At 43.5% G+C, this 22426-nt stretch overlaps 1 protein-coding gene and 2 non-coding genes across 3 annotated transcripts; all 3 read left to right on the forward strand.

Moving 5' to 3' along the window:
- Positions 1-68: 68 nt before the first annotated feature.
- Positions 69-22406, forward strand: LOC118389418 (protein RRP5 homolog). Its single transcript, XM_052527807.1, has 35 exons — positions 69-201; positions 1154-1283; positions 1479-1616; positions 1883-2047; positions 2620-2781; positions 3089-3209; positions 3528-3703; positions 3996-4103; positions 4288-4494; positions 5078-5202; positions 6069-6132; positions 6398-6544; positions 8868-9119; positions 9520-9645; positions 9860-10054; positions 10322-10495; positions 10821-11034; positions 11236-11388; positions 11623-11732; positions 12034-12527; positions 12677-12739; positions 12831-12927; positions 13025-13114; positions 13293-13398; positions 13688-13865; positions 14241-14297; positions 14508-14630; positions 14944-15066; positions 15323-15491; positions 15948-16217; positions 16981-17231; positions 18858-19026; positions 19260-19413; positions 19765-19930; positions 21879-22406. Exons 2-35 carry the CDS (start codon positions 1176-1178, stop codon positions 22048-22050), a joined length of 5427 nt encoding a protein of 1808 aa, XP_052383767.1. The 5' UTR covers positions 69-201; positions 1154-1175; the 3' UTR covers positions 22051-22406.
- Positions 2851-2998, forward strand: LOC118389645 (small nucleolar RNA SNORD15). Its single transcript, XR_008146402.1, has one exon. It is a non-coding gene; the product is annotated as a small nucleolar RNA SNORD15 (small nucleolar RNA).
- LOC118389664 (small nucleolar RNA SNORA53) lies at positions 17268-17509 on the forward strand. Its single transcript, XR_004826795.2, has one exon. It is a non-coding gene; the product is annotated as a small nucleolar RNA SNORA53 (small nucleolar RNA).
- Positions 22407-22426: the final 20 nt, after the last annotated feature.

Consider the following 22426-nt stretch of genomic DNA (forward strand, 5'->3'; position numbering starts at 1 on the left):
TAATAACCCCGCCCTTTTCAAGTAAATTTGAACAGTGACGACAGGTTTGTTGAAACGTCAATCACTCGAAAGATGGACGTGAATGGATACTTAGGGAAACACCTACTCAAGACCGTTTCCGGTTTGAAAACATTGCGTGCTTCTGATCCACACATGTGAGCTTGCATACCAACTTCTGAACTGGATATTTAAGAGAAAAAGGTAGAGTTTGCTGGTGGATGTTACATTTTTATAAACATGTACAATCGAGGAAAATGGTGTCACGTATTGATTGTTGTATTTTTGTGTTTTAACCGATTGTCTGGTACGTATAGCTTGCATGCTAATGGGCTGTAGCTTACTAGCTAACGTTAGCAATGTTGCCGTTGCTTTGGGATGTGCTAGTGGGGATGTAGCTAACTAACAAGCCATCGAGATTCTAGTTAAATATTTTGTGAAGCAGAAGGTAAATAATACACTCAATGCGCATCTAGCAATGCCAAAGTGTTCACAATCAAAATCTTTATCATAGTTGTATTATAAATAGTAGATATATGAAACCGTACAATCATACATTGCTTGACATGTGCAGTGGTGTAAAAATACTTTTAAGCAGTACTTTAAGTCGTTTTTTGGGAGTATCTGTACTTTACTTTGGTATTCATGTTTTTGACTACTTTTCTAAAGAAAACAATGTACGTTTTACTCCATACATTTCCCTGACACCCAAAAGTACAAATTACATTTTGAATCCATAGCAAGACAGGACAATTGTCCACTTCACGCACTTATCAAGAGAACATCCCTGGTCACCCCTACTGCCTCAGATCTGGCAGACTCACTAAACACAAATGCTTCGTTTGTAAATTATGCCAGTGTTGAACTGTGCCCATTGCTATCCTAATAAAAACAAGAACACTGTGTCGTCTGATTTGCTTAATATAAGCTATTTTAAATTATGTATACTTCTAATTTTGATACTTAACTACATTTAACACCCAATACTTTTAGACTTTTACTCAAGTCGTATTTCACAGGGTAACTAACTTTTACTTTACTTTTACTCAAGTATGAAAATGGGTTGCTTTTTCCACCACTGGCATGTGTTCTAAAAGAGCCCTTATCACCCCCCTTTCCTCTCTGATAACATTCACTGTGTATTTTGTCTCTGTAGACCTTTAAATCAGTAAACAACCATGACATCAACGGAGGAGGACTTCCCTCGCGGAGGTAAAACCAAGCAGACCACTGAAAGTAAAGCAGAACCTGTGAGAAGGCATACAGAAGTGGACAATCTGTTCGAGGTAAAAACACGAGTCTTGTCAATCATCAAGGTGATATACGAACCTTATTGCTGTTCTAACTCAAATTCGCTCTGGTCCAGAGATTAGTTTGCGACGGTGCAGCCGACTGACACTCTGGACCAGAGCTAAGCTCAAATATGCATCTCAAACAGTATTCTGTGTCAGTAAAGATACTATTGTGGTTGACTCTTTCAGACTCATACAGCAGAGGAATCCAAGAAAAGGAAGGGACAGAAAGAGGGTGCCTTGAAGAAAGCTAAGAGGCAAAGGACGAGCAAAGAGGAGGCTCTGAAGCTCAATACAACAACTTCTGTAGATATCCTACAGTTAAAAGTAAGTTCAATCAGCAACATACTTTTTAACATTTTATATTTCTCTGCCATCTCATTCCCTTTGCACACCCATTTAATGTGAGCTGAACCTGGGTCATGCTCATAAGGGCACAACGTTGCATTTTTTTTTTAAAGGTGTAACAGGGAAAGGGGTAAAAAAGCGTTTCTTATTGGACAAGTCCAGGGAGTCCCTCTGTTTCAGTACATTTACTTCTGTTTGATTACTAATGAACACAAACCTGTTTTTTTTTTTTTTTTTACCCCCAGAGCCTGAAGGTGGGTACCCTACTGCTGGGCTGTGTGAAGGAGGTGGCCGATTTTGAGGTGACAATTAACCTGCCCAGCGGCCTTTTGGGATACCTGAACATTTCCAATATCTCGGACTCGTACACCAAGATACTGAGTGACCACCTGGACTCTGCTTCTTCAGAGGTAACACATTTAATGTAACTCCTACCGAGGGGATTGTTCTGTCTTCTATAGGTAAAAGGCTATGCACTAGTTTCTGAGATGTCTAATAAGGCAGTTCTAAGGGCATGTCTACACTTGACACATAGATGCTACTTCTGCTCTCTGAATACGATAATCACTGAAAAGACAGTTCTAGGCGCACAAAAGTCGCACTGGGTTCATATAAGGCTGATCACCTCAGGGACGCATTGTGAGGATCATGTTTGCTGGCTTCATAAATGCAACCCAGCTGGCTAATATTCTGAAAAACACAATGGTGTAGTTGCATGATCAAAACTCCTCGATCAGGATACAAAAACTTAATTAACTGTAGTCTATACACGGCCTGTGAGGTCTTATCCTCGTATTATACAATATTTAGAAGAACTGTGCTCTGAGTTCAAAAAACCGTATACAGCTTCAATTATTATTATTTTTTCTTGGTGCACCGTGGGGCTCCCGACCTCACAGAGTTCAGAAGACAATTCCTGATGCTGTACGACTGAGGTGTGAACAACACATCCTAATGGATCCACTTTGCTCTTTCTTTCCAGGAGACCTTCTCTCTCCACAGTCTCTTTTCCCCGGGCATGTTGGTCAGGTGTGTGGTAGCCAGGTTGGACACTGCCAAAGGAGGATCGGTCAGCATTCAGCTGTCAATCAACCCCAAAGAGGTCAACAAGGGCTTGAGTACTGGCTCTCTGAAGGCTGGCTTGGTGAGTCAACACCTACAGTATACGTGATATAGTACAAATGAAAAACAGGCTCCGGGCCTGTGATATCCTCTTCAGTGATGATATGATGGCGAGTCGGAACGGAGCACAGTCTGTCTTGGGGCGTCACTGAGTCAGGGTCATGTTTTGTGTCTCTGGGTTCAGTTCCCCAGAGCAGTGTCTCTTCAGTTGAAGACATAGAGGCATTTGTCTAAGAAGAGCTAGAAAAATATAGAAAAGTTGTGATATCCTGTTTCTGATTTGAGGTCATGTTTTAGGCTTAGACGGACGTGTGACGTTTTTGTTTCAGATCCTGAGTGGTTGTGTGGAGAGTATTGAGGATCACGGCTACCTGGTTGACCTCGGCATCAAGGGAACCAAGGCCTTCCTGCCCAAGCAGGCAGCCAAAGACAAAACAAATAGTCCGAAAGGTATCTAAAGAGTCCCCTTTCACATCAAATATAGTACGCTTTCCATTCAATGTCACGCTGTTAGGTTCTCCAGAAGTCTGATACATTTCTTCAATGTACTCTGTAGACGTCAAAATGACTAATGTGTTATTAAATGTGTTGAATGTGACTTTTCTGGGTCATGTTCATTGTGGCTCGCAATTGAAAAGGTTTAAAATGTTTTGCAACGGAAAATATAAATGAGTATTTCTTGTGGGACAAGTCCCGGTAGCCCCTTCCTGTTTCAGTCTGTTTTCTTCCGTTTGATGCGTAACGAACACAACAACCCTGGTGTTGCAGAGCTGAAGGTGGGCCAGTATGTGACTTCTCTGTTGGAGGAGGTGAAGAACGATGAGCGTGTGGTCCGTCTGTCCATCAGCCCCACGGCGGTGGCCCAGGCCGTTGCAGACACAGCGCACGGCTGGACCCTTACCAACCTGCTGCCTGGCCTACTGGTCAAGGCCCAGATCAAAAAGGTACATTGACTGAGTACTCTTGTATTCTAATAACAATCTTCTACATATTAGTAGTCTAAGTCTAAGCACAGAGAAGTGTTGGCTTACACCTATGATTATAAATGAACAATTACACCGTTTCGTGGTTTAGTATTGTTGGCAAATGTCTCTTGTTGCTTGACTTATAAACTTGTTGTAATATTGATAGCAACTAGAGAACTTGCAATTATGTATATCCTGAGAGGTCTCTTTTTTTATAAAGTCAATAATATGTTGATGTCCTGTTTCATTGTGGTTGACCCTGTGGTTCTAGGTGACCCCACGTGGTCTGATTCTGGAGTTCCTCTCCTCCTTCACCGGCCTGGTGGACTTTATGCACCTGGAACCAGAACAGGCCTCCACATTCAACGAGGGAGACAGCGTAAGAATTTACAGTCTATTAGGCTAGATGCAAGAGTTGTACTTATTTCTACCTCAAATAACAAAACAAAAACCAAGATATTCACGAGAATTTCAAATTGGCCAATTATGACTGTAATCTAATTTAGACATTACATTCAGTTGACCTTTATTGACCTTTGACCTCTTACCCCTTTCTCTCCCAGGTGAAGGCCTGTGTCCTTTATGTGGAGCCATCCACCCGGCTGGTGGGCCTGTCCCTGCGCAGCCACCTGCTGCAGCCAGGGGGCGACGTGGACCTGGTGGCCACTGAGAGGATAGGGGAGGTGGCGCATGGCTGCAAGATGACCGCTCTCCATCACCTGTCTGGAGCCATGCTGGAGCTGCCTGACCAAACTGTGGTGTTTGTACATGTGAGTCCGTGTTGTTAGACCATACTTGTGTTGCGTCTTGTGAGTTTAAGTACCAACTCGGGTCTTCGTACATGTTAGTTCCTATTGTTGGTAGACCATATTGTTGGTGTACCATACTAACTATAGTCAAGGCCCTCTTTGTGGACCTGGTAGAGCACCTTACTACTGCCAAAATGCTAAGGATCAGCCACTATAGGACAAAGAGAATATTGTGATGGGTTTTGAATGAGGAAGTTCTTCGGCTATGGTGAGAACATAATGGTGAGCCCATGCCCCTTGGATCATGTGACAAGCCAACATTAAAAACAATACAAAACCTCAAACCCATGGTTGTTTTGACCTGGCCCAGTGAAAGTGGACTAATGTGGTCTGTGACTGGCCTAGTGGCAGTGGTTTATATATATGCCATTTAGCAGACGCTTTTATCCAAAGCGACTTACAGTCTCATGTGTGCATACATTCTACGTATGGGTGGTCCCGGGGATCGAACCCACTACCCTGGCGTTACAAGCGCCATGCTCTACCAACTGAGCTACAGAAGGACCATGGTTTGATTTGATCCGTCCGTTTCTCCCGTCTCCAGAGGAACCACATGAAGGAGCCCATGGAGGCGTTCAACCTGAACCGTGTCATGGCCAAGCCTGAACACACCTGTAGGATCATGGACTTCAGCCCCATGGAGCAGGTGCACCTGGTCAGCCTGCGTCAGTAAGTGTGTGTGTGTGTGTGTGTGTGTGTGTGTGTGTGTGTGTGTGTGTGTGTGTGTGTGTGTGTGTGTGGACGGACATCCTGTAGTGCAGTGGTATTCAAATGTTTTCATTTTCTTGGCCAGATTTCTCGCGAGACCCCCCACCCCCCCAAAATCAAATGATTTACATCGACAATTAACCATCAATTCATTATATTTCAATATTTTCTATCAAAATTAGGAGAACCAATAAATACATTAATTAAATAAAATAGTATTTTCAAATGATCTTTCTCGAAAACGTTTTGTACATTGTCCCATATAATAATCTGTATATTTTTTCCAGCTTGTAAAGGACGTATGTTTGTTCCAGCTTGTAAAGGACGTATGTTTGTTCCAGCTTGTAAAGGACGTATGTTTGTTCCAGCTTGTAAAGGACGTATGTTTGTTCCAGCTTGTAAAGGACGTATGTTTGTTCCAGCTTGTAAAGGACGTATGTTTGTTCCAGCTTGTAAAGGACGTATGTTTGTTCCAGCTTGTAAAGGATGTATGTTTGTTCCAGCTTGGAAAGGACGTATGTTTGTTCCAGCTTGGAAAGGACGTATGTTTGTTCCAGCTTGGAAAGGACGTATGTTTGTTCCAGCTTGGAAAGGACGTATGTTTGTTCCAGCTTGGAAAGGACGTATGTTTGTTCCAGCTTGGAAAGGACGTATGTTTGTTCCAGCTTGGAAAGGACGTATGTTTGTTCCAGCTTGGAAAGGACGTATGTTTGTTCCAGCTTGGAAAGGACGTATGTTTGTTCCAGCTTGGAAAGGATGTATGTTTGTTCCAGCTTGTAAAGGAAGTATGTTTGTTCCAGCTTGTAACCTTGCTGTCTCTCCTATAGGAGCATCATTGATGCCCCGTTCTTCAGAAGATACCATGACATCCAACCTGGACAGATTGTTCAGGTAAGATATTTTATATTTTTAGTTTGTCTCTCTCTCGCACAACACCTGAAAGGTCTTCAAAAAAAGATACCATATTAGCCCATTGAAGCGTCATTGGTATTGTATGCGTAGGGTGGCAAAAATCTGGTAACTTTCCTGGGTTTTCTAGAAATCCGGGTTGGGGGATTCTGAATGATTTGCTCCTGATTCCAGGAACCTTCCAATAGGAAATTGTGCTTTGCTAGTGGCGTGTGTTTTAACCCAGTTTGTCCTCCCTCTCTCCCAGGGCATGGTGACGTCCCTCCAGAGCCATGGCATGATGGTGAAGGTGACCGACTACATCAGAGGTCTGGTTCCATGGACACACCTCTCTGACATCATCCTCAAGAACCCAGAGAAGAAGTACACAGTGGGCATGCCCATCAAGTGCCGGGTCAGTAGTACTATGTAACCTCTCACCTTTAGAAAGGGTCAACTGTGGTGACCTTTAACCTTGGGGAACCAATCATTGAGGAAATAAACACCTACTCGTAATTCTCTTTAGCAAATATTAGGTGTAGGTTAATCTACCTAATAAGTGTCTTGTAAGGATCTGACCCTTTTTTTCAATTTTAGGATAAATTACATACCCAAATCTAACTGCCTGTAGCTCAAGACCTGAAGCAAGAATATACATATTATTCATACCATTTGAAAGGGAACACGTTGAAGTTTGTGAGAATGTTAAATTAATGTAGGAGACTATAACGCATTAGATCTGGTAAAAGATAATACAAAGAAATAAACATGCGTTTTGTACCGTCGTCTTTGAAGTGCGAGAGAGAGGTCATAATGTATTATTCCAGCCCAGGCGCAATTAACTTTTTGGCCACTAGGTAGGAGCAGTGAATGTGCAAAGTTTTAGATTGATCCAATGAAACATTGTATTTCTGTTCAAAATTGTCAATACTGCCCAAATGTGCCTAATTGGTTGATTAATAACTTTTCAAGTTCATAGTTGTGCACGCTCCTCAAACGATAGTATGGTATCTTTCACTGTAACAGCTACTGTAAATTGGACAGTGCAGTTAGAGTAACAAGAATTTAAGCTTTCTGTCAATTTCAGATATGTCTACGTTCTGGGAAATGGTCTTGTTACTTACAACCTCATGCTAATCGCATTAGCGCACATTAGCTCAACCGTCCTGCGGGTGGAACACCGATCTGTAGAGATCCTTAACTTCTCTGGGATATGTGGGACTGTAGCGTTCCACCTCGCCAACAGCCAGTGAAATTGCAGGACGCCAAATTCAAAACAAAAGAAATCCCATAATTAAAATTCCTCAAACATACAAGTATTTTACACCATTTTAAAGATAAACGTCTTGTAAATCCAGCCACAGTGTCCGATTTCAAATAGTCTTTACTGCGAAAGCACACCAAACAATTATGTTAGGTCAGCACCAAGTCACAGAAAACCATACAGCCATTTTCCAGCCAAGGAGAGGGCTCACAAAAATCAGAAATACGATTAAATTAATCACTAACCTTTGATCTTCATCAGATGGCACTCACAGGACTTCATGTTACACAATAAATGTGTATTTTGTTCGATAAAGTTAATCTTTGTCCAAAAACCTCATTTGAAATTGGTGTGTTCAGAAATTCATTGTCTCAAACAAACATCCGGTGAAAGTGCAGAGAGCCACATCAAATTACAGAAATAATCATAATAAACATTAATAAAAGATACACGTGTTAAAACGTGGAAATATAGATAAACTTCTCCTTAATGCAACCGCTGTGTCAGATTTCAAAATGGCTTTACGGCGAAAGCACACCTTGCGATTATGTTAGGTCAGCGCTAGTCGCAGAAAAACATCCAGCCATTTTCCAAAGAAGGCGAGGTGTCAGAAAAATCAGAAATAGCGTTAATAAACATTCACTTACCTTTGGTGATCTTGATCAGAATGCACTCCCAGGAATCCCAGTTCCACAATAAAAATTTTTTTGTTCGATCAAGTCCATAATTTATGTCCAAATACCTCATTTTTGTTTGCGTGTTTAGCCCAGTAATCCAAATGCATAATGCACAATCACTTGTTCCGACGAAATATTTAAAAAGTTATATTACAGTTCGTAGAAACATGTCAAAGAATGTATAGAATCAATCTTTAGGATGTTTTTAACATAAATCTTCAATAATGTTCCAACCAGAGAATTCCTTTGTCTTTAGAAATGCAATGGAACGCAGCTACCTCTCACAGGAGCACGCGTGATCAGCTCGTGGCACTCTGCCAGACACCTGGTTGAAACCGCTGTCTTTCTCTCCCCCTCACAGTAGACTCCTCAAACAAGGTTCTAAAGACTGTTGACATCTAGTGGAAGCGTTAGGAAGTGCAATATGACCCCATAGACACTGTATATTCGATTGGCTATGACTTGAAAAACTACAAACGTCAGATTTCCCACTTCCCCGGTTGGATTTTTTTCTCAGGCTTTTGCCTGCCATATGAGTTCTGTTATACTCAGACATCATTCAAACAGTTTTAGAAACGTCAGTGTTTTCTTTCCAAATCTACTAATTATATGCAAATTCTAGCTTTTGGGCCTGAGTAGCAGGCAGTTTACTCTGGGCACCTTTTTATCCAAGCTACTCAATGCTGCCCCACAGTCCCAAAGAAGTTAAGAGGTTTTAACGTACTCTGTGCTTGCTTGTCTGGTTTGCTGTTTAATCTCTTAGTTTAAAACTGTTTCCCTCCATCCCTCTGTCACAGGTGTTGTCGGTGGACCCACAGGCGAAGAAGCTGACCCTAACCAGGAAAAGGGCCCTGATAGATTCCTCCCTCCCCCCGTTCCTGACCTACGAAGATGCCCGCCGCGGTCGCGTCTCCCACGGGTTCATCGTCTGTGTCAAGGACTTTGGCTGCATCGTCCGTTTCTACGGCGAAGTCAAGGGGCTGGTGCCCCCCAACGAGCTCAGCACGGAGCCAGTGGTAGTTCCTGAGAACATGTTCTACGTCGGACAGGTGAGGGGAAACAAAATGGCTGCCTGGAACTTTTCTGTATCTTGGTAATTCTTATGCGTTGTAGATTTGCTGTTGTTTTTCTGTGTTCTTGTTGCGATATAGGCTAATTGTCCTCTTGAATAACTTTGAAGTAGCCTACTGATAGTTATTGAACTTTGACACATAAAACAGTCACTTTAACTGAAGTTCTTCCACCAGTTTGTCTTGCCGGTGTCAGTAAAGGTTATTTTTTAAACTTCTGTATCAAAACAGGGAAGTCTAAGTTTAGTTTGGATTTCTTTTTCATTAATTGGTCTTTTGACCAATCACATCTGAAATTATTGTAAAAAGAAAAAATCAGAATTGGGCTGCCTTTCTAAACGCAGTCTTAACGGCTACCTTGGTTCTCTGTTCTGTTCAGGTGGTGAAGGTTAAAGTGTTGAACTGTGACGTGGAGAAGGAGAAGCTCCTTCTTTCCTTTAAGGCAGTGGCAGGAGGAGACACTGAGGGACCGCCTAAACCCAAGTTTGACTTTGAAGTTGGGAAGGTAAGAAAATGGCAGCACGTCTTTTCATATTGTTAACACATATAATCATTTCTGAATTTGTAAAAAAAAAAAAAAAAAGGGAAAAAAAAGATGGTCTCTCTTTTATATAGTTGCATGTTCTATGCGGTTGTTAAATGTGTTGGGTTAATCTCTGTTGTTGGCTTGGAGTCTAGACTGTTCTTTGCTTTCTGTTTTTCATCTTTTATTGTTTTAGAAAGTGGAGGTTAAGGTGGTAAGTAAAGTCCTGACCGGTCTGGAGGTGTCCATTCTGCCAGAGGAGACCACCGCCTTGCTACCCATGATGCACCTCTCTGACCATGTGTCCAACTGTCTACTGCTGTGGGAGGGGCTGCAAGAGGGTGACATCATCTCCAACATTGTCTGCCTCAGCGAGAAGAAACCGAATATTGTATCCTTTTCATGCTTTTGAACTTCAGATCGCTCACTTACCTCCACACATCGAGTTCAGACACATAGGCCAAAACATAACAGAACGCTCATCGGTGTGGCTGAATGTTGTGTTCGTCTCACCATTGTGGTTGGCTGTCGTGGTTGTGTTTAGAATGTAGTGGCTATACCAAGGAAACGACTACCTCTTACTAAAGGACATCGTAACCACTTTTTACTGTAGTACGACTACACAGTACTTCTTTCCCTTAACCCTGCCTGTCTCAAGACCCTGACTAAAAAGCCTACTCTGAAGTCATTCCTGGAGGAGGGGGGCATGGTGGCTAAGGAGTTTTCTGACATCACAGTTGGGATGCAGCTGATTGGCTGGGTCAAGAACATTATGCCCTACGGAGTGTTTGTGGAGTTCCCCTATGGTCTGGTTGGCCTGGCCCCTAAAGCGGTGAGTTGGTAGGGAAGGAGTTACTAGTGACCCCTACTAACTCTTAGTAAATTCCAATTTACTCCCACTAACTGAATTGGAGTTAGTGGGAGTAAATTGGAATTTATTAAGAGTTAGTAGGGGTCAATGGGAGTTAGTAGGGGTCAATGGGAGTTAGTAGGGGTCAATGGGAGTTAGTAGGGGTCAATGGGAGTTAGCTAAGAATATATTATGCAGATTGTTGAAAAGGTGCAGCTCAGCTCACCTCTCCTTCAAATCATCAATAACATTGTCTAAAAGACATTACTCTAGAATAATTTATATTGACATACTCTTTCTCCTCTAGGCCATGAGTGACAAGTTTGTCAGTGACACGACATCTCACTTCCAGCTGGGCCATACGGTGTTTGCCAAGGTGACCAACTTGGATGAGGAGAAGCGCAGGTTCCTGGTCAGTCTCAAGATGTCAGAGGTCCCCTCCCCTAAGAGAGACTGCCAGGCCAGGCTGATCCGAGGCCTGCAGGAGAGGAAGGAGGTGATGGAGATGATGGCCAGCAGAGGTACGTGGGTTGAGTTGTAACGTTGTTGTCCACTGTTCTAGGAAATATGAGTTTTCTTCCGTTTGCTAAGTTCCCTTTTCCTAGTAGGTTCAAAAGTGCTATTCCAATACATTTAAATTGATCAAAATGATTATGCTAAGAGTTACCTTTAACTCTCTATTTTCTCTTGTTCCTTCTCTCTCCTCCCTCTGTCTCTGACAGGTGACTCTGACCTAGTCAAACAGCTGTCTGCGGTGACCATAGGCCAGAGGATGAAGATGAGCGTAGACGAGGTGAGGGAGGACGGGAGTGTCACCTTCAAGTCAGACGAACTCAGCGCAGCCACCGTACTGGCCACCAAGGACCATGCGCCGGGTGAGTATTCACTATATGTCCAATCAGCGTTGGGCTCAATCCCCTTTCAATTCAGGAAGTGAATTGAAATTACAATTGTAACTCCTGCATTGACTGAATTTACATGGAATTGACCGTGTACCCAGTGGAACTTCTACCAGACACAACATGAGGAATCTTTTGAGTGTGACACTTGGAATGTTTTGACTGTTACATCATAGTTATAATGTAAACTAAATGTGTGTAATGTTTCAGGTAAGTTGGCGACGGGACAGGAGTGCATGCCGGTAATCCTCCACGTTGACCTCGTGACCTCTGAAGTCTACGTGTCCCTCTTGGCTAAACTGACCGGCAAGAGGAAAGCGGTGAGTACAAGGCTGCATCTCAAGTGACACCCTAGTTCCTATATAGTGCGTTTGGAACACTGCCCTACCATAGCTAGTATGGTTTGTGACTACGTGAAGCTTCTTTATGAGTGGTTGGGTGGCTGAGAAGTCAATAGTGGTTAATTTGGTTTAAAAATGTTCATTAAATGAGCAACTATTCAATGCAATAGATCTGTATTATCCCTCAAGTTGAAACTCCCTGCACCCTTATTGACGAAACAATCTTTTCCACTTTGAAAAGCCTTCAAATCTTGATAGTTCATAACCTGTGTCCTTATAGGTGGAGGCAGGGTCCACGCACACTGCCACTGTGCATCACGCCGACCGCGACTTTGCCGTCATCTCATTGGGCGACACGGCCCAACTGACGGTCATCCAAACCACTAATCACCTCAACGAAACGTTCCGCTTTGACTCTGAGAAACTGACCGCCGGTAAAACCCTGACGATCACAGTAACCAAATCCAGCTGCGAGGAACTAGAAGGGCTCCCCCTAGTGTCCTGGGAACTCGCCCCGCCCATAAGCAAAAGATTAATCTCCAACTCCAAGAGGTCGAAGGGCATGTATCGCTACGGCGATGTGGTCAAGGGGAAGGTGAAGACAGTGAAGCCTACGTGTGTGCTGGTGACGCTAGAGGACGGGAGCACGGGGTGCGTGCACGTGTCCGAGATACAGGAAGTGGTGTGCGTGGGAACGTTCCCCACGTCCTTCCTCAAGATAGGAAGTGAGGTCACAGCCCGGGTCATCGGAGGACGGGAGGGCAACAGTCACAGGTAAGGATAACAATATAGTAACAGATTTAAGTATCCACTTTTTGTTATATAGTTTGATAATTTGAAGGATATTTCTGAATTACAGGTATTCTGTTTGAAATATCTGCGTTATTTTAGAGTTGCAAATATATATTGTCTTTTTTATTTAGGTTCTTGCCGTTCTCCCATCCCAACTTCACTTACTCCATGCCTGAACTCTCACTTCTTCCCAGGTAAATGTGCTGAACATTTAGAAGAACGTATTCTGTTATTATACTGCCTTTTTGGTTTCTTGTTAGATAATCTTTCCCTCTCTGGTCACAGGAACCTGAAAGAAGACGCAGATGTTAAGCCTGTCAAGACCAAAGAGAAGCTGAAGCGTTATCAGGTCGGAGATGACGTCATTTGCTTTGTGTCAAAGGTGAGTTTGAACAAATGTTAAGTGACTTGTTATACAGAATGTGTGAAACATGTTTAGTAGTAGTACTAGTTGTGTTAAATGTGTATTTCTTCCTCAGTACTTTCCAAAGAGGAAGTGTCTAGAAGTGACTACTGGTCCCTCAGTAACTGGAACTGTTGAACAACTGGCCATGACCTCTGACCCTGAAGTATGTTGTATATACACTTAACTCAATGTTTTTCTCATTAATTATATGGGGAATTCCCTCAGACCTCAAGACAATTTTGTGAAACGGTAAAATGAAGATGGTGATGTCCCTTATACTGTATGGATCTGTGTTCACCCTAATAGGTTCACGAAAATAATTTTTAATTGTACTTATTCAGGGTGCCAAACACCCAGAGAAGCTGTTCAAGCTGGGCCAGGCGGTCAGTGCTAAGGTGGTGACAGTCAGCTCCTCCAAGCCCTCACGCCTCTCATTGTCCCTCAATGGTAAGGACACAAAATAAACACAAGAAACACAACCCTCTTCTGACCGTCAATACAGTGAATATAAGACCCTTCCAACCATCAATAGTACATTGAATAATACATAAAACCTTCTAAACATCAGTACATTGAAAATAGGCCCTTCTAACCACCAATACAGAAATATCAACGCATAACCAACTTTTAACCTTTGAACCATCAATACAGACATGTCAACTCACCATATACAGCTCTCTCGCTATGTTGTGGTTGCATTTACTCACTCGTGGTGTTGGTTGTCAATCGCTGTCAGGTGTACACAAGTTGGAGAAGGGCCATGTAATCATGGGGTTGGTGCAGAAGATAGATCCAGTCCTGGGTCTGCTGGTGAAGCTGCCGTTCAGCGCCATGGGAACGGTTGCCATGGAGGACCTAGCCGACAAATATAAGCCAAAACCTCTGGAGCGGTACAGCAAGGACCAGCTGGTCAGGTCAGTGGCACACTTTAAACCTGGGTTAAAGGCTAACTGGACCAGCTGGTTAGGTCAGTGGCACACTTTAAACCTGGGTTAAAGGCTAACTGGACCAGCTGGTTAGGTCAGTGGCACACTTTAAACCTGGGTTAAAGGCTAACTGGACCAGCTGGTTAGGTCAGTGGCACACTTTAAACCTGGGTTAAAGGCTAACTGGACCAGCTGGTCAGGTCAGTGGCACACTTTAAACCTGGGTTAAATCCTAACTGGACCAGTCTAAAAGTTAGTCAAGTTAAAATGGTTTTGGAGTGTAACTCTAAAGCTGGTCTTTTTATTTATGTATTTCAAGGTCATACTAAGTAACGTGTTAATGTTTTTGTGCTCTCTTTCTAGGTGCTGCATTGTAGGAGAGGCAATGAGCAATTGGCAGTTGTCCCTCCGCTCTTCGAGGTACGATTCCCCAAAGTTAATTAGAGTTCAAGTGTATTAGGAAATGACTCCCAAAGCAATAACGACACCCTATTCAACCCTATACATGTCTCTCTCTTCGTTCTTCTGCTCTATTCTACTGGTCCATTCTAACTATCATATATCTATGTTAGGCACTTTGAGCACTGGAAAAGGGCATTTTCTAAATGACTCATTTGAATGATCTTTCAGGACGAACCCAGAGAAGGCCTCGGTAGTAAAGGACCCAGAGATTGTGTCTCTAGAAGACCTGTCAGAGGGGCAGATCGTCAGAGGCTATGTGAGGACTGTCAATGCACAGGGAGTCTTTGTTAGGTAACTCAGTACATTATCTATTTATAGAAACCAACCCTTTTATTTAAAAAAAAAAAAGGACATACCTTTACAATGTCCTGGAAAGATATGAAACTATGAATGGAAAATACATGTAAGGTATTCATTACTTCTGTATTATACTTAGACAATATATCTCAGATTCACAGTATACATGTACAATGGTCTGGGAAGATATGACATTATCATGCAGCTTTCTCCTGAAGAACGATTGTGATTATGAAAACCCAATGTAGAAAAGCTGTTGCTATGGTAATATAGCTAATTGAAAATGTTGCCTTTTTGTTTTTGACAGTTTGTCTAGATCCATACAGGGCAGAGCCCAGTTCCAGAAGGCCACTAAGTACTTTGTAGCTAGCCACCAAGACTATGCCAAGAAAGTACCGCAGGCCACACTGCTCACCACCAAGATCCTCAGGTAAGACCCCCCTCTACAATAATTTGGTACAACCCCACCATCACTGCTGGGGGAATAGGTCGGCCCTTCCTGACCATCTCATTCTAGAATAGGGGTGTTCCATAAAACAAGGAAGTTGATGTTAATCATATTTTTGTTATATTGAACACGTCTGTGACCCACAGGGTTATTATGGAGCAAACACGAGCACCAATGTGTAGGAGTTTTTAGGTTTCTACATTTTGTTTTTTTAACACGAATGTGTTGTTCCTCGCAGCATCGACAAAGAAAGTGGGCTGGTGGATCTGTCTCTGCTCCAAGAGGACACTGGGAGACCAGACGTGCTCCCAGAATCCCTGGGGCTGCACCTGCGCCTGACAGGAGAGGCCAAGGAGAAGCGTGACGCCACCAAGAAGAGGAAACGCACGGAGTCGGAGAGCAAGCAGGTGTCCATTTGTCCCTCTTTTCTTAATACAAGGTCATCTAACGTAGCAGGCGTCTGAGCGGGGTCACCACATCCAGTTTTCAGAGGAAAAGGAAGCTACGTTGGAGATGCTGTACCCCTGAAAACCAGATGTTTCTGGTTTCTAGTGACCCCACTGAGGGTGAAATACAAGCTAATCCTTTTTAGTTTGAATAAACCTAGTGATAGGACACCTGCAACAATATAACTGAGATGTGTGAGTGCTTTTTAGTTTGAAAAATATATACATATAATACCATTTTAAATAATTATCTATTTTAAAAGGAAACCTGTCCTCTTCCGTGATGTCACTGATACTAATACTACTACACAGAATAGAGGACTCACTGATCACTGTATAACTTGAGTTGCCCTGGCAGTTTGACCGGGGACTGGAATGTCTAATCCATATCATCACTAATCTTCTGTCTTAACGCAGGGAACCGCAGAAAATGTTTCAACGAAGAAGAAGACGAAGGGGAAAGGGGAGAACAGCGACAGCGGAGTGGAGGTGTTCTTCAGAGAAGAAGAGGAGGAAAATAAGTTGGAGCCTGTGGAGGTAGAGAAGCCCGTCCCAGTGCAGCCGGCCAGACTGCAGGTGACCGGAGGGTTCTCATGGGATGCAGCGCTGAGCGCCCTGAAACCAGCGTCCGCTGCCCTGGGGGGAGAGGACTCCAGTGACGGGGAGGACGGCGAGGTGAACACTAAGGTAACGAGTAATGCTGGGGTTGTACGGCGAGGGGAACACTAAGGTAACGAGTAATGCTGGGGTTGTACGGCGAGGGGAACACTAAGGTAACGAGTAATGCTGGGGTTGTACGGCGAGGGGAACACTAAGGTAACGAGTAATGCTGGGGTTGTACGGCGAGGGGAACACTAAGGTAACGAGTAATGCTGGGGTTGTACGGCGAGGGGAACACTAAGGTAACGAGTAATGCTGGGGTTGTACGGCGAGGGGAACACTAAGGTAACGAGTAATGCTGGGGTTGTACGACGAGGGGAACACTAAGTTAACGAGTAATGCTGGGGTTGTACGGCGAGGGGAACACTAAGGTAACGAGTAATGCTGGGGTTGTACAGCGAGGGGAACACTAAGGTAACGAGTTATGCTGGGGTTGTACGGCGAGGGGAACACTAAGTTAACGAGTAATGCTGGGGTTGTACGGCGAGGGGAACACTAAGGTAACGAGTAATGCTGGGGTTGTACGGCGGGTGGCACCTACTAAAGGAAATCGCTTAGTAAAGGAATATTTGCTTTGCATTTGCTACGAGGGTTAGAATGGCTGTACAGCCTCAAATGTTCATGGAGGTGTTCGTTTGACCTCTCCCTTGGATTATTTATAGTACTGGTATTGTTTTCATGACCTTGTATGACCTTTCTCTATCTTCAGCTGCCACTCTCCTCTAAATCCTTTCGTTCTTTCCTTTTTTCTTTTCTTCTTTCCTTGCTTTCATCCCCCTCGTCCACCCAGCCCCAGAAGAAGTCTCACCATGAGCAGGAGGTGGAGAAGCGGGAGGCTGAGAAGGCCCTGACCAAGCTGGAGACGGAGCTGATGGACCCAGGCCTGCGACCCCAGACGGCGGCTAGCTTTGAGCGCCTGCTACTCGGCTCGCCTGACAGCTCTCTGCTCTGGCTGCAATTCATGGCCTTCCACCTGCAGGCCACACAGATCGAACAGGCTAGAGCGGTGGCTGAGAGGGCTCTGAAGACTATCTCCTTCAGGTTAGTGGTGGGGTGGGGACAGGTGTGTGTGTTCATAACACGCTCCTTAGATCCACTTCTGGAGGGTTCTCCTGTGCTGGTGCTGTCGTCGCTCTCTGAGTGCTGCAACTCCAGCCTGGAGGCCCTCAGCAGCTCTCTGGCTGTACAGTTGGAGGTGCTTGAGTCATTGGTGTGTGAGAGCAGTCTACCTGCCCTGCCCAGCCCCACTGTTGCTCTGGCAACCCTCAGTCCTACTGGGGGGGATTCTACCAGCGCAGCTAGGCTGGGGGGCGGACAACACAAAGAAAGCGGGTCCTGTGGGTGGGTTGGCGTGGGGGGATATGAATGTGTTGATTAGGGCTGAGCAGTGTACTGTATTTTATGATGTATTGTTGCACGGACCGTTTTTTATTTTTTATTTATTTTTAACTTGACCTTCTAAAACGGTATTTGAATGTTTGTTTTGTTAAATGTGATACCCTGTGTGTAACGTCCATTTTTATAGTTTACTTCCCTACTTGGATCATCTCTCTGCTCTCTCTCTCTCTCGCTTCATGCCCGTTTCCCAAACACCGAGCCCCCCCGTCACTCAAGGAGCGCATTTGTTGTTCCTCGACCACGAGACACTTGAGTTCAGTCTGCATGGTTGAAATGCAACAATGTTGATGACAATGATACCGTTTTCACTTTGCTTCTTAATATAAATCTACTAGTGTTCTACAATTACACTTCATTTTTGTTTCTTACATCTGCAAACAGCTAATTTGTCTTTTCTTAGAAAAATTGGGCCTTAATCTTATTTGCCACTAATGCTAATCCCTAGTTAGCTGGCTAGCTAGCTAATAAATGTACTGAGTCAGAGCAAACGTAATCAGCTATACAGCCTGATAATACGTGTATCTTCTAAATCAGAGGAATATGCAAAGCATGAATATGTTAGCTAAATTAAGTAGTTTAAAGAAAACATTCAATGTAGCCAAAAATTATAGGGTCCCCAAGGAAACACTTGTCAACACTTTGGTTGCTACCCTGTCACAATAACTCCTCCCTGGCATTTTCATTCATTGTCATGTCAAACAACACTATTCAAAGTGCCCACTATTACATTCCAACTATAGAATTAGAATAATCATTCTATTTCCATGGTTCCAACAGTTCACCCAAGTGTTTTGCTCTGAATTGCAAGTCAAATCGCAGTTGCAACATTTGGTTAAAAATAAGGCCGATATTGTTTGCCCGTATCGTGCAGCCCTACGTGGCAGTATGGAAATTATCTCAAATTAGAGCAGGAAATACAGAGATTTATAAAAAAAAATGAAAAGTATTTTTGGTTGAATTGAACAGTATTAAACAATCAGAATGCAGAAAGACCCAGTTGAAATCACTTAGGATGATGTATGTGTTGCCACCCTAGGGTCACGCACTACTCATAAAGCACATTTACAACTTTTATTATTCAAATAGATAAAATACCATCATACTGCCTTTACAAAAATATATCAAAAATAGTGTTGATTGTGTGTCATGTCTGTATCCTGTCTGTCATCAAATAATTCTTACAAAAATTGTATCACAAAAAAAAGAGAGAAAGAAGGAAAGGGTGTATATAATGTATGTATTCCATAACACGTGTGTATTCTCCCTCAGAGAAGAGCAGGAGAAGCTGAATGTGTGGGTGGCTCTGTTGAACCTGGAGAACCTGTATGGGACAGAGGAGAGTCTTCAGAAGGTGTTTGAGCGAGCCGTGCAGTATTGTGAACCCATGCCCGTCTACCAGCAACTGGCTGACATCTACGCCAAGTGTCAGAAGACTACGGTAGCTTACTCCCAGGGCTCACAAACATTCATTACAACGGCTAACATTCCTCAATTAACAAAAAGTGATATACTTCGCGTATTTACTTTGTCGTATTAAAGCACGTTAGATGTTGTATTGGGATGTTTTTTTTCTGAGCTTCTTGTACGTTTTCTTCTGTTGAATGGTCCTGCTAGCTCGCTGTTTCTACTGGTACGGTTTGGAGTAGGTTCTCATCAATTCTGTGTGTGTAGGAGGCGGAAGGTCTGTACAAGACCATGGTGAAGCGGTTCCGTCAGGAGAAGGCTGTGTGGCTGAGCTACGGGACCTTCCTGCTCCAGCAGGGTCAGAGTGACGCGGCCAGCGCCCTGCTACAGAGGGCCATCAAGAGCCTGCCGAACAAAGACAGTAAGGTCCCTGTTATCACCTTTAGGGCTCATACACACCTTTTGGGAGCCCCCTACCTCAACACATTCCCTATTCCATCTCTAGCTCCAATTGGACACTGGGTTGGATTGATATAAACAAGATGGCAAATAGCGCTATCTTGTGGAATTTTGGCTGTATTGGTTACGCCAATCTTTCCTGTCCTGATTCTACTCAGTCCGTTTATCTTTCAAAAGATCTACTCACCAAGTCATTTGTCCAGGTTGACAGCTCTTAGTTAGTACCTTTTTGACTCTGACAAAAAGGTACGAACACCTTACATACAGTATCTCCATGTTAACCATCCACCTTCTCCGTCGTCGTCCTCTTCAGATGTGGATCTGATAGCGAAGTTTGCCCAGCTGGAGTTCCGCTACGGAGACGTAGAGCGAGGAAAGGCCATGTTGGACAGGATCCTGACCAGCTACCCCAAACGCACCGACCTGTGGTCCGTCTTCATAGACCTCATGGTCAAACACGGCTCCCAGAAGGAAGTCCGGTGAGTGAGCCCGCCGGCGCCTCACTGGTTTTGTTTTGTTTACGAAATGACGTTGGAATAGCCTGATCCCAGGTCTGTTTGGCATGACAATGACCATAGGAGTTGGCAATAAAGCACCAACACATCTGGGACCAGGCTGACCCTGTAATATTTCATTTATGAAAACATGTCATATTTGAATATTAAATATGATCAACTTTAGTCTAGGAAAGTATGTACATGTAAGTTCTTCACCACCTCAACTGACAAACTTGTATTCATTCATTTGGGGGCGGCAGGGTAGCCTAGCGGTTAGAGTGTTGGGCTAGTAACTGAAAGGTTGCAAGATCGAATCCCTGAGCTGACACGGTACAAATCTGTCGTTCTGCCCCTAGGCCGTCATTAAAAATAAGAATTTGTTCTTAACTGACTTGCCTAGTTAAAAAAGGTAAAATAAAATTAAAATAAATTTGACTTTTGTAACACATAACTAGTCATGAATTTAGGTGTTATTAAGGGCATATGCTAACTAACACTTGACTTTTTCCACATTTTGTTACAGCCTTATTCTAAAATGGATTTAAAAAATGTAAATCCTCAATCTGCACACAATACAAAGCGAAAACAGGGTTTTGGAATTTATTTTGCACATTTATTCAAACTAAAAAACAGATGCCTTATTTACATAAGTATTCAGACCCTTTGCTATGTAACTTGAAATTGAGCTCAGGTGCATCCTGTTTCCATTGATCATCCTTGATATGTTTCTACAACTTGATTGGAGTCCATCTGTGGTCAATTCAATTGATTGGACATGATTTGGAAAGGCACACACCTGTCTATATAAGGTCCCACAGTTGACAGTGTATGTCAGAGCAAAAACCAAGCCATGAGGTCGAAGGAATTGTCCATAGAACTCAGACAGGATTGACAGGCACATAAATGATTCTCAGACCATGAGAAACAAGATTCTCTGGTCTGATGAAACCAAGACTGAACTCTTTGGCCTGAATGCCAAGCGGTATGTCTGGAGGAAACCTGGCACCATCCCTTCGGTGAAGCACGGCGGTGTCAGCATCATGCTGTGGGGATGTTTTTCAGCGGCAGGCACTGGGAGACTAGTCAGGATCATTTACATTACATTTAAGTCATTTAGCAGACACTCTTATCCAGAGCGACTTACAAATTGGTGCATTCACCTTATGACATCCAGTGGAACAGCCACTTTACAATAGTGCATCTAAATCTTTTAAGGGGGGGGGTGAGAAGGATTACTTTATCCTATCCTAGGTATTCCTTAAAGAGGTGGGGTTTCAGGTGTCTCCGGAAGGTGGATCGAGGGACAGATGAAGGAAGCAAAGTACAGAGAGATCCTTGATGAAAACCTGCTCCAGAGCACTCAGGACCTTAGACTAGGGAGAAGGTTCACCTTCCAACAGGACAGCGATCCTAAGCTCAGGGCCAAGACAACGCAGGATTGGCTTTGGGACAAGTCTCTGAATGTCCTTGAGTGGCCCAGCCAGAGTCCGGACTTGGGCCTGATCGAACATCTCTGGAGAGACCTGAAAATAGCTTTGCCTTGACGCTCCCCATCTAACCTGACAGAGCTTGAGAGGATCTTCAGAGAATGGGAGAAACTCTCCAAATAAAGGTGTGCCAAGCTTGTAGCGTCATACCCAAGAAGACATGAGGCTGTAATCGCTGCCAAAGATGTTTCAACAAAGTACTGAGTAAAGAGTCTGAATACAAATGTGATATTTCATTTTTTATTTAATAAATTTGCAAACATTGTCATTATGGGGTATTGTGTGTAGATTGAGGGATTTTTATTTCACTTTAGAATGAGGCTGTAACGTAACAAAATGTGAAAATAGTCAAGGGGTCTGAATAATTTCCGAATGCACCGTCATTGGTAGCACGGTGTTTCCTGTCATGTGACCTGGTCTAACATCCTGTTTCCTGTGTTCAGGGCTGTGTTTGACCGTGTGATCCACCTGAGTGTGGCGGTGAAGAGGATCAAGTTCTTCTTCAAGCGTTACCTGGAGTATGAGAAGAAGAGCGGCACGCCAGAGAGCATCCAGGCTGTCAAGGACAAGGCTCTGGAGTACGTGGAGTCTAAAGGGACAGAGGCCGCCAGATAGAGAAACACACACACGTCATGTTTTGGGTATTTTCCAACAGCTGTGGGAAAAGAAGCAAACTGGCAAAGAGCTCAAGGGGGAAGCCTGACCTGAGTGTCATAACAGCCTCGACACACACACAGATGTAGCCACACAGATACACACCCTGCTGTTGGATATTCAGAGGAGACATTTTGTTAATTGCCTGAAAGCTTTCAAATGGTGACATGTCACACATGATATGGACTTGGGAGGTTGTTCTACCTGGTCGTTTTAACCCATTTTGTATAAATAGCATAATTTAAAATAAATATACTTTTTGTGTGTGTATGGATGAAATGACAATTTTGTAATCAAATAAATGATACTAAATAACCTGACTGTCTTATACCATTTA

This window comes from Oncorhynchus keta, chromosome 10 (assembly GCF_023373465.1).
Source record: "Oncorhynchus keta strain PuntledgeMale-10-30-2019 chromosome 10, Oket_V2, whole genome shotgun sequence".
NCBI lineage: Eukaryota > Metazoa > Chordata > Actinopteri > Salmoniformes > Salmonidae > Oncorhynchus > Oncorhynchus keta.